This window comes from Sinocyclocheilus anshuiensis, unplaced genomic scaffold (genome assembly GCF_001515605.1).
Source record: "Sinocyclocheilus anshuiensis isolate Anshui unplaced genomic scaffold, SAMN03320099.WGS_v1.1 scaffold601, whole genome shotgun sequence".
Taxonomy (NCBI): Eukaryota; Metazoa; Chordata; class Actinopteri; order Cypriniformes; family Cyprinidae; genus Sinocyclocheilus; species Sinocyclocheilus anshuiensis.
This window is the reverse complement of record NW_015536496.1, coordinates 790,951-803,856: the sequence shown is the minus strand read 5'-3', so window position 1 is coordinate 803,856 and position 12,906 is coordinate 790,951. Positions and strand designations below refer to the sequence as shown.

General features: G+C 35.0%; 1 protein-coding gene across 1 annotated transcript in view; it reads right to left on the bottom strand.

Moving 5' to 3' along the window:
* Positions 1–624: 624 nt before the first annotated feature.
* Positions 625–12,906, bottom strand: part of LOC107686977 (uncharacterized) — a 17,620-nt gene continuing 5,338 nt past the window's right edge. Inside the window, exon 3 of the mRNA XM_016484117.1 lies at positions 625–878. Coding sequence (XP_016339603.1) covers positions 810–878 — 69 coding nt within the window. The 3' untranslated portion in view covers positions 625–809. The remainder of the gene's footprint in view (positions 879–12,906) is intronic.

Below are 12,906 nucleotides of genomic sequence, written 5' to 3'. Positions count from 1 at the left end.
TGATGACATCACTGAATCATCAATGAACTGACTTTAGCTGGAAAAATGACTCTGTTATTGTCTTCTTGCATTATTGTACAAATATACAAATAAAGGTGACTTGATTGTAGGTGGCAGCACTTAATAATACAGTTAAAACAGTCTCTAAACTATCTCTTAGTGACCATGATTACATGTCCGTCATTTTACAATAAATATAAATATTCTGGTTATTTGTTTCTTTTACAATATAATTGCTACATTTTCAATTGTATCTTACTGCATAAACTGTTTTATGCTGTTGTCAGTTTGTGTTGTTTTCCAGCAGGAATTACAGTAATCACTATAGTATTTTACAGAATCATCTGCTAATTTTAGTTAAATCAGCAGATGCTGTTTATCCAAAGCACATACAGTGCTGTATGATATAAATACAGTACAAGTCTAATGACAGAAAAATTTTAGATTAATAAATAAATTCAATTATAATATGATTACATCATATGAAGGACTTGTTTTTGCAAGAAGCAGAAACATCTTCAGGATCCTGTTTTCAGAGTTTCATCAGGGTTTGGAATTACAGTAATCACTATAGTATTTTACAGAATCATCTGCTAATTTTAGTTAAATCAGCAGATGCTGTTTATCCAAAGCACATACAGTGCTGTATGATATAAATAAAGTCTAATGACAGAAAAATTTTAGATTAATAAATAAATTCAATTATAATATGATTACATCATATGAAGGACTTGTTTTTGCAAGAAGCAGAAACATCTTCAGGATCCTGTTTTCAGAGTTTCATCAGGGTTTGTGTATCTTAGACATTATTATTTTTTTTTTAAATAATATCTAAAGTATCCAAGTGCTCCTTGTTTTTTTACTGCTCTCATCTTGATGTTTTCCAGTGTTTTGATGTTTTCCAGAGCTCCAACAGAGTGAAAAGCTTCATTCACCAGCTTTATTTTCTCTTTCTCTAATTCCTGCAGGTCGTCTTCCAGCTTCTTGACCAAAGACACACCGTGTCCAATTTTCTCATTATATTCCTTTTTTAAATCTTCATCTGTCCTCTTCTCTTTCTTTGTCTTTGTTTCATATATTTTTGCTGTTTTGACATGTTTGCTGCAGTGGCATTTATTTGTGCATACTGTACAGTGATAATTTTTCATCACGCTGCACCACGAGAGATCACTGACCCACCAGCATCCTGGATAATGACAGTTCTCCTCACAGACGGTGCAGCACATCGCCATCTTGGCTTTAGAAGGATCAATATCAATCCTTTCTTTGTAGGTCACTTCAACTTCAAACTCAAAGTTCTTATCATTTTTGACATATTGCTGGTTCTTCTTCAGAGTTTCTTGAGTTTGTTTCAGCTCATTTTCTTTTTGTTTCATCTCTTGAACTCGTGATTGGAGATTGGAGATATTTGCCTCCAACTGCTCCCGTTTCTGCAACACATCCTGAGTCAACTTCAAGGATATTGAACATTTTTTGTCAAGACAATTAAATAATCCCGTCATTCCTCTAAAACTGAGATTCCATGATTGTTCCTGTATCGTTTCATATTCTTCATCAGCAGCGTCTGACTGACAGTTGTCAAACAGGAAAAACACTGGCTGATTCTTGTCATTTACTGCACACTTGATTTTAGCCTCTTTAACAGCCGTCAGGGCGTTTTTAGGTGGAGCTCCAGTTGAGTGTGTGAAGAGCAAGAGGATGTTTTCAGCAATATCTCTTCCAAATAAAGTCTGAAGAGCATCAAATATGTATATTTGTCTGTCAGAGAGTCGATTTTGATGGGCCATAATCACCAGACACACTGCATCTATTTCATGAACCCAGCCTTCTAATTCGCTTAATCTGTGCAAACTCATGGTGATGTCTTTATCAAGATCAACTCCATGAGTGTTTCCATATCCCGGAGTGTCGATGATTGTTAAATCGATTGGACTCTCTTGTAGATAAAACCCATAAACAGTGATGCTGGAGGTCTGACTGTGAACTTGTGTTCGGTCGCTCTGATCATCTGTGATCTCAAACCAAACCTTGTCTTCTCTCTGAACACCCAACATGTAGTTGATCATCACATTGATCAAGGTTGTTTTTCCAGTTCCTGTTTCTCCCACCAGCAGAATGGATTTATGAAGTTTGTGTCTATCTCTCTCCCCAAAGATAATTTTTTTATATGGTTCAGATTGATCCAAATTGTTCGTCCTTTTTTGCAGATGGTATCGAGCAGGATTCCCATCTTCAATTAAGATGCTTTTCTTGATCAGATCATTTTTGTTCTGTTTATAAAACAATACACAATAACAAAACACAATAAAAATATAGATTAACGTATAAATGGTGAACAATGTTATATTTATAAATCATATAATTAAGTTACACAATTTGAGTTGAATTACTGAAATAAATTAACTTTTCCATGACATTCTAATTTATTGAGATGCACCTGTAAAGGCCCCTTCACATAACTCAACCCAGAAAAGGCAAGCATTATACATTTATTTTTATTTGTAATTTCCCCCTTAAATATTAAACGAAATTTTTGAGTTGTCGAATTATAGTGGTTTGCGTTTTGATGCTTTTAACCCCTCTCCACGAATCTGATTGCCTGAGAGGAGTGCTGATATTTCACCAGTATCAGCATGGGGGCTGTATCACTACTTTGTATCATTTTGTATCACTTTGTATCACTACATTTGTATCACTCTGCTTGTTTCTGTGCGAGACGGGCAGCATTTTTCCCAGCAAAAGGCAATGGCGGAAGAGCAAACCCACTATAATTTTTGAAATACTACTGTGTCACAGAGTGTAGTTTTTTCAGACAAGAATGTAGTTGCATAAACCTCAAGTATGCAGTTTTTATAAATTCATTTTGCCTGTTCAAAAATTTTCTATATGACATTTTTAGAGTTGTGAGGTCTGGCCTCAGGTAGATGCATAATGTCAACAGCTCAGTGTCTGTCATACTAACAGGATGTTGGGCTCATGAATATTAAATCACATTGTCTGCGTTCACCCGAGCTAATTTGCTAAAGTGAAAATGCAGAAGGTGAGCGCTAGTCAATGGGATTATCAGATCAGACAAATCTAATTAAATTTGTGAATATGTCAAAATAATAAAGTCTCACCTGGATGTGTTTTCCTGTTTTCTCAAACTTTCCTTTAATGCTTTCTTTGTGTTTCTCTGGCAAGGACTTCAGTGGTGTATAATGCGCCTCCTAGAATTTAAATTAAAACTCTAAGACATCAGAGATTTCTGTAATATGTTCATAAATATAATACACATACAGTCGGGGTCAGAATTATTGGCACCCTTCGTAAATATGATCAAAGAAGTCTGTGAAAATAAATCATTGTTACAAATGCATTGTTAATCATTTTGATATTTTATTTAAAAAAAAAATCACAAATATCTAACCTTTCATTGAACTAAAACTCTCTTATGAAAATCTCATTATGAAATAAATATTTTTCTCAAATACACGTTGGACACAATTATTGGTAGTCCTAGAACTTCTTATGAGTAAAATATCTGTGAAGTATATTCCCATTCATATTTACAATTTTGAGCATACCAGGGTGATTATGGACATGAAATTATCCAGCCATGGCTTCCTGTTTCACAGGAATCTAAATAGGAGGGAAAACAAAGCCAAAATTCCCTTAATCATCCATCACAATGAGAAAAACCAAAGAATATATTTCTGATGTGCAGCAAAAGATAATTGAGCTTCACAAATTAGAAAGTGACTTTAAGAAAAGAGCTATGTTTGGGAGGGTTTCAAGAAAAAAAATCAAGAAAAGAAAATGCTCTCATCCAAAAACAAACTCCAGCATATTCAGTTAACAGACACGACTGGAACTTCAAATGGGACTGGCTTCTATGGTCAGATGGTACTAAAAAATGACTCTGTTAGAAATCTTATAATGGGCCATGTTTGGATCTTCCAACCGGACAATAATCCAAACACAAACGTCAAAAACAACACAAAAATGGGTCACTGGGCACAAAACCAAGCTTCTGCTATGGCCATTCCAGTCATCTGACCTGAACCCTATAGAAGATGAGTGTGGTGAACTAAAGAGGAGAAGCTGGGAATCTGAAGGGTCTGGAGAGATTCTGGATGAAGGAATGGTCTCTGATCTTTTGTCAGGTGTTCTCTAACCTCATCAGGCATTATAGGAGAAAACTCGGAGCTGTTAAACTGGCAAATGGAGGTTTCAAAAAGCATTGAATAAAAGGGTGCCGTTAATTGTGTCCAATGTGTACTATAGAAAAACATTTATGTCATAATGATATTTCCCCCCATTTTAAATTCTTATTCTCCAATGAAAGGTTAGATTTATGTGAATTTTTTAAATAAAAAATCAAAATGATTAATGTTTATTTTCACAGCCTTCTTTGATCATATTTACCAAGGGTGCCAATAATTTTGACCACGACTGTATAAGCAAAATGGTACAGAGAAGTTTGTATGTTTATGACAAGCTTTATTCCTCAGAAATAAATCTATCTTACCTTATCAGATGGAACAGCTTCACTGATGGGTCTGAATGTGTGTTTGTCGTGTTGTTGTGAAGTAACACACTCCACACACACCGGCTGTTTGTCCTCCAGACAGAAGAGTTTGAGTTTCTCACTGTGTAAACTGCAGATCTCCTCAGATCCTGATGAACAACTCTCATTTCTCTCCTTCAGGAGCGACTCACACAGGTTTTGTAACGCAAGATTAACTGGAGGCTCAGGTTTTGAGGATCTTCTCCTGCAGATAGGACACTCCTGAGTATCTGTGGTTCTCCAGAACTGATGAAGACACTCTTTGCAGACATTGTGACTACATGATAGAAGAACAGGAGTCTTGAATATTTCACTGCATACGGGACAAGAAAGCTCTTCTCCAGACACATGTAGAGAAGCCATTTTCTCTGTTCGAGCTCCAGCAGTCTGACCTTTACTTTCACTTTCTGTTCAATGGTTAAAAAAATGAATCATCAAGAGAATCACAAAGATCTGCTGTCCATAAAGAAATAAACTTCGCATACATCCATTTTGAAAGTTTTTCTCTTTGTTCTTCACTGATCGCTGATTCCTTTTTCTTTTTTTCAAGAGAGAACAGAGTCATGAGAGGAATGAGAAAATATCACGATCGTCTCTTCCTGGTAAGTGTTGTAAGAAGGTGGAGTTTATGACCATGTAGTTCTGTTGAAACAAGTCAAAGAACAACAATATGGGCCATATTCACACACACACACACACACACACACACAGACACATGTCCAATGTGTACTATAGAAAAACATTTATGTCATAATGATATTTCCCCCCATTTTAAATTCTTATTCTCCAATGAAAGGTTAGATTTATGTGAATTTTTTAAATAAAAGATCAAAATGATTAATGTTTATTTTCACAGCCTTCTTTGATCATATTTACCAAGGGTGCCAATAATTTTGACCACGACTGTATAAGCAAAATGGTACAGAGAAGTTTGTATGTTTATGACAAGCTTTATTCCTCAGAAATAAATCTATCTTACCTTATCAGATGGAACAGCTTCACTGATGGGTCTGAATGTGTGTTTGTCGTGTTGTTGTGAAGTAACACACTCCACACACACCGGCTGTTTGTCCTCCAGACAGAAGAGTTTGAGTTTCTCACTGTGTAAACTGCAGATCTCCTCAGATCCTGATGAACAACTCTCATTTCTCTCCTTCAGGAGCGACTCACACAGGTTTTGTAACGCAAGATTAACTGGAGGCTCAGGTTTTGAGGATCTTCTCCTGCAGATAGGACACTCCTGAGTATCTGTGGTTCTCCAGAACTGATGAAGACACTCTTTGCAGACATTGTGACTACATGATAGAAGAACAGGAGTCTTGAATATTTCACTGCATACGGGACAAGAAAGCTCTTCTCCAGACACATGTAGAGAAGCCATTTTCTCTGTTCGAGCTCCAGCAGTCTGACCTTTACTTTCACTTTCTGTTCAATGGTTAAAAAAATGAATCATCAAGAGAATCACAAAGATCTGCTGTCCATAAAGAAATAAACTTCGCATACATCCATTTTGAAAGTTTTTCGCTTTGTTCTTCACTGATCGCTGATTCCTTTCTCTTTTGATTCCTTCCTTTCTCGCTGAGTCTCTTCCTGGTAAGTGTTGTAAGAAGGTGGAGTTTATGACCATGTAGTTCTGTTGAAACAAGTCAAAGAACAACAATTTTCCACACACACACACACACACACACACACACACTCAAATAAAAAACAAAAAACATGAAAGTCGCTCCTAAAGTGGAAATCTACAAGCAACTCTTAAAACTCTTAAGAGATGTGTTGCTCCTGATTTCATCGCTAAAATAGCTAATGTAGCTAATAAAATGTAGAACAGCTCCTCCTGAGTAGGAAGAGAAACTCTGATACCATCTGAAACATGCCTGCTGTTGTCAGTCCGCGTTGCAACCGAGTAAATATATTGGAATATTACAATGACATTGAACTTTTAAAAGGTATTACTTGTATTATGAAGGTGTATTATAGTTTTTAACAGTCCAGTTTGCCATTCTTCTGATTCTGTATTATTCATCACTATATTCATCACTTGTATAAACAGGCTAAATACACACTGGAAAAGGAGATCAGAGTTATATATTTTTATTCCTTATTTACTTGTTCTATTTTTTATTATCTGTGTTTTTTGTTCTGTCACTGTCATTCTGTTACACTGTGGAAGCTTCTGTCACGAAAACAAATTCCTCGTATGTGTAAACATACCTGGCAATAAAGCTCATTCTGATTCTGATTCTGATATACGTACAGTATTTTTGAAATGTTGTTTAAATATTTCTACTAATTAGTTTAATTAATTAGAAGAACTGAACAGAATTAGCCATAGGTGTAACACTTGATTATTTTATGAAGAACGTTATAGGCTACACAATGTACACGCACACACACACACACACACACACACACACACGTGTTTATCACTGGAACTTCGTCAGGTGAACAAATAATTTTTACAAAGGTTTGTTCATGACAGACCCTGGAGAAATTCAGTGAACTTCCATAGACTTACCAACAAATAAAGTGCAATAAACAAAACACACAAAGTGTCTTGAGTCTGTTTATCAATATTTGTGTTTCTGATTGTTTTTTTAAATAATTTATTATATAATTAACAAAAGCAAAAAAAAAAAGGCCTCTAACACTACCTTTGCTCTATTCTTTTTTTCTATTCTACCTGTTTTCTTTTTATTATATAATAAAAAAAGGAAAAAAAAACCTTGCTACGTGTACTGCATTAAGCTAACTGAGGCTTGTTAAAATGTTGCTCTTTTGTTGGTTTGACTGCTTTTATTGTCCTCATTTGTAAGTCGCTTTGGGTAAAAGTGTCTGCTAAATGACTAAATGTAAATGTGTGTGTGTGTGTTGTTTGATTCAAGGTTTTCTAAAATTACACTTGAGAAATTTTCAATGCAGGTTAATTTTGAATGTGTTTTGCATTTATCCTGAAGAAATCCTAGTGGCACACTAAGATTTACAAAGAAATTGATCTTAGCACTATGAGTCCTCCTGATGGTAGTCTGACCTGATTGTTATTAATATTTAACTTTTTATGAGCATGCTCTTTTTAAACTCTCATAGTGGTTGGTAGAGATGTGTAGCAGGCTGACAGTGGGAAGAAGAAAAAAGATAGAAATGTGTGTGTGTGTGTGTGTGTGTGTGTGTGTGTACAGGGCTGGACTGGGACAAAAAAATCAGCCCTTGCATTTTTTGGTCCAAATGGCCCACCACTACGATCAGAATCGATCCAGTCGGACAGCACCAGTATATACACTGTTATTCAAAACACACACACACACACACACACACACACATTTGGACCCCATAACGTAGGGAATACCATGTACACACTATTGTGTGTTTGTGTGTGTGTATACCTAACTGTGTTTACCAGTTTAATTTGAACAGTCTCACTCACTCTTGACATGCTGTTAATAGTCAGTTAAAGTTATGACTGTTTGAGGAAACTAACCAGTAGGCTATCTACAAAAACTAGAGATGCACCAATCATGGTTTTAATGGCTGATTCCGACTGCCAGCAAATGGGCTGATTCTGATAACACTTAATTTTTTTCTTTAAGCAAGAGACAAGAAAGAATGAAAGAGTACAGGAATAAGCTGTTTATTTGCTCTATTACAGGCTGAACTGACCTTAAAAAAGCAGCCATTTGAAATGAGAGGCAGCCATTGCATTTTAATCACAGTTCAAACAAAGATGCTACATACATGTGGCATGAGCAGTTATTTATATATATATATATATATATATATATTAGATTGTACAATTACAACATTTAAAACAAACAGAATGGTCTGACTTTAACTTTATGAAATTATACTAAAAATGCAAATTCACTCTCTGACAGCAGGTGGCGCTCATAGAACAGCTGCAATAAAGCATTTCCTTGGTTACCGCAGTAAACAAAGCAGCGCTGCGCTTATAAACACTAATACGGAGGTAAGATGAAAAGAAAATGCCATCCAAACTTTTCTGAAGACACTCGATCGCTTCTGAGGAAGCCATTGCATTTTAATCACAGTTCAAACAAAGATGCTACATACATGTGGCATGAGCAGTTATTTATATATATATATATATATATATATATATATATATATATATTAGATTGTACAATTACAACATTTAAAACAAACAGAATGGTCTGACTTTAACTTTATGAAATTATACTAAAAATGCAAATTCACTCTCTGACAGCAGGTGGCGCTCATAGAACAGCTGCAATAAAGCATTTCCTTGGTTACCGCAGTAAACAAAGCAGCGCTGCGCTTATAAACACTAATACGGAGGTAAGATGAAAAGAAAATGCCATCCAAACTTTTCTGAAGACACTCGATCGCTTCTGAGATAGAGTTATATAATCCTCCACCCCAAATTCAATGTTTAGAATTTTCTTCCAATATTTCCAGCATCGAGAACAGTGAGCTTGCTGTGCCTGTACAGTATTTTCTCTGCTGACTCGTCTGTTCTCTCCTCTTTGCGTCTGTCTTACCGTGTCCAATGCACCGCTGTCCCTGCATGATGGGCCCACCGGGGAAACGCCCGATATTCCAGATGGCCAGTACGCCACTGTGTGTGTACCTGTGCATGGTATTCTCTACATTATGGGGACCAAGTGTCCCCACAAGGATAGTAATACCAGTAAATTTTAACCTTGTGGGGACATTTGTAAGGGGTGGGTTTGTGTGTGTGTGTAGGCTACCATATTTTGGGGACAAATGTGTACCCAAAAGTGAGCAAAACCTGACAAAATCTCCAAAAACCTCCCTTTGGGGGACATCCTCATTTGTAAAACTGGTATAAAGCAAACAAAAAGTTTTTTTTTTTTTTTTTTTTAATTGTAAAAATGCAGAAAGTTTTCTGCGAGGGGTAGGGTTAGGGTGTGGGTTAGGATTAGTTTATAAACTATCTGTATATAAAAACAATAGTCTATGTAATGTCCCCATTTAGATCGCTAAGTAATCGTGTGTGTGTGTGTGTGTGTGTGTGTGTTTAATTGTCCTGATGAAAAATATAATTTTATTTAATGGACGTTTTTGATAGAGCACTATGGATTTCCAACAGAAGCTCTTCACACAACAATTCAAAGAGCTGCTTCTTTATACTGATGCTGATCAAACTGATACTGATACTGGCTCGGATGGCATCGAGTCACAGAGAAACATTATTTACACAGTTTCACATTAAATAAGGACACCACTTAATAAGATACCGTCCTATCAAACTCAGTGTATCTTTGTTACATTTTTATGTTGGTTTGCTGTGTTTTGTCTCACGTACTAAGAAAGTATAAAGTTATTTTCAGTTAAGTTCTTTACTTGATTTATTTATCACCCATGTACTCACCTGCATTGCCTGTCATCACTCAAATTAATTTAAAATGTATTGGTATTCCTTTTTATCTGCATCAAGATCCATATGTTCTCTCCTTGTCTCGACCCTGCACTGTAAAAAATGAATCATGGGTCTTGTAATTTTCATTAAAAGAATTAAGATGATAATTAAAAATAGTGTGAATATTTAATTAAAGAAATTGTGGTTCAGTGTTGCATAGAAAATATTGAGAACTTTTTACTAATAAAACCAACAGATTATGTTTTCCTCATATTTTTTTTTAAAGGAAACTTAAACAGTTTTGAGGCTTGAATTGAGGAACTGATTAATCTGAAAAAAAGGAAAGAAAGCTACACTCTAAAAAATGCTGGGTTAAATACAACCCAGTGCTGGGTAAAATAGGGACAAACCCAGCAATTGGGTTGTTTTGACCCAGCGGTTGGATTACTACCCAGAAGGTTGGGTTAAACATTTAACCCAACCGCTGGGTCAAAACAACCCAATTGCTGGGTTTGTCCCTATTTTACCCAGCACTGGGTTGTATTTAACCCAGCATTTTTTAGAGTGTACCTACTAATTTTAAGAGAATTAGCTCAATTTTGCAGTTTTATTTTGGCGGTGATTGTTAGTTGCCAGCATGCTTTGCATATGGCTGGATATAGAGAGTAAATATTGAAATTAAGAGCTACTTTATGTGTTTTTAAGTGAAGGGAAACATCTATTAATGTTTAATGTTCAGTTGTTTGACATTTGAAAGAGTTTCTGTTATGTTGATGTTTCTATTGTTCCCATTGTGCAGAAGAGTAGAGCTTATGGATAAGTAGTAAAGTTTGTTCCTACTTGGGCTATTTGGCTGTATACAGTCTTTTTATTGTACAAAATAACTCAAAAGTCAAATACAAACAGACCTTACTTAAAATCACAGACTTTTGAGAGTCAACGTAAAATAAATGAGCACATTTCCTTAATAATATTAAAATCATTGTGTCATAGATTAAATAATTTATTTTACATGATTTATTCAGGTAGATTCCATTTAAAAAATCAAGCCTTAAAAACGAATCAAAAATATTACGTGTAATATTGTTACCATAATTTTAGATAGCTCATACCATTTTTTACATTGCACCTCTACCTCATTTTATTTAATAATGTTAATTCAAGTAGGTCAATTATTGGGAAACATTTAATTTCAAAACAACAAGAACAAATATGACAGTGAATATTAATGCAGTCTTACATTTCAGATCACAAATAAGATTCTGTCTTACTGGTTTAGAAAGTGGAGGTCTTTCAAAACTCCCCCTTCCACCTTATTGCTATATTTATTAATGTCGAGTATCAGCAAATGTAATGCAGTAAAATCATGATTTCAGACAAACATCACTAAATTCAAGTAAGTCTATGTCAAGAGCAATATTGTGTTAGGATACAATACATTGCTTTATTGTGTATGAATTTATGTTAATAAAGTCTTGACAGTAATCATACATAATTCAGTTTAAGATCATAATTCAGTAAAATAGATCTACTTACAGTATGATGCGTTATACAGTCCGTCTTTCTTCAGCTGTCCAGAAAAACTAGAAGAACAGTTAATTAGATCTGAAATCTATAATGAAGCCAAAACTTATTTTCTAAAAGTTTTAGGAAAACCATTGGTGATTCAAAAACAGTCGGGAATCACAGGATTGATTCCAGAGGTGTAAAGTATTGGAGTAAATGTAATTAGTTACTGTTATTGTTTGTTCTAGTTTTTCCATGAAATACCTGCACATAGATCCTTGCCTCTGCCTGTTTTCCGCAGCTTCTCCACAACATTACAGTTTTTCACTGGCATGTCTCTTTGACTAGTGCATCTTTGAGCCTATATTTAATATAAGTAAAATACTTAAGTACTGTTAAAATCAGATACTCTAAGACTTTTACTCAAGTTGTTTTGGAATTGGTGACTTGTACCGTGTAGTGGAGTCATTTTCACTGTAAGGTATCTGTACCTTTACTCAAGTATGGTTTTTAGGTAATCTTTACACCTCTGATTGATTCTGATCTATTCATGGCATCATGCCGGTCGCTTGATTTCGCCAGACGCTCATTGTCATAAACCATAATTCTGAGTACAAAAAACTCTGCTTGGACAGAAGAGCTTCAAGATACTGAAATAATGATGTACACTTGTCTTTAGACTTGTTGGCAGTTTTAAATTATTATTTTAACGATTGAAAACGCAGACAACTGTAAATCTGTGATCTACTTCGATTCACCTCCACTCTTATGCAATTTAAATGCGGTCTAATTGCACTTTTGTCATCGACATTTTTTTTTTACTTCTCACTTTCATATAATTTATCCATGCAGTCCTATATTTATATTAAATTATAATTTCGTTTCAACTTGTATGTCCCATTTCAAAATTACCATAATTAAGTACCATTTTATTTAAAATGTGTAAAATTGTTATTTACCTTGGCTCTGTGTTGCATTTGTGGAGTATGTATCAATCAGACATTTGATACAAGTATTTTAGTGACATATATGCCACATTTATGCAAATGATATGCTATGCATGTATGTGTAAAATGCCAATAATATTTTTTCTTTTGATTTAGGTTTTAAATATGACCAAGACATTTAGAGGCAAGATTTATTTAGAAAAGATAAAACATATTATTGGTCATAATAATCTGCATGTTTAGTTCTGTTTTTAATTTTTTTTTTTTAAAGTGCCGATGTAGATCAGAGATCAGATCAGAGTTAAAAAAATGTAGTATACAAAGTATTTTCGGGCGTAATCTTGCTTTGTAAACTGCGTTTTTGCTAAAAGGCTGATGCTCAATTGCAATGTTCCCACATTGGACCATAGGCGGCAGTGTTTCTCAGCACAATTCAACATCCTCTTTGAGTTTCTGAGAGCTTCATAGAGAAGTGTTGATCCTGTCATTGCTCCTGCTGCAGCGACCGTTTTCTGTTGATGATAACCTGTTTTCATTTGAGTAGA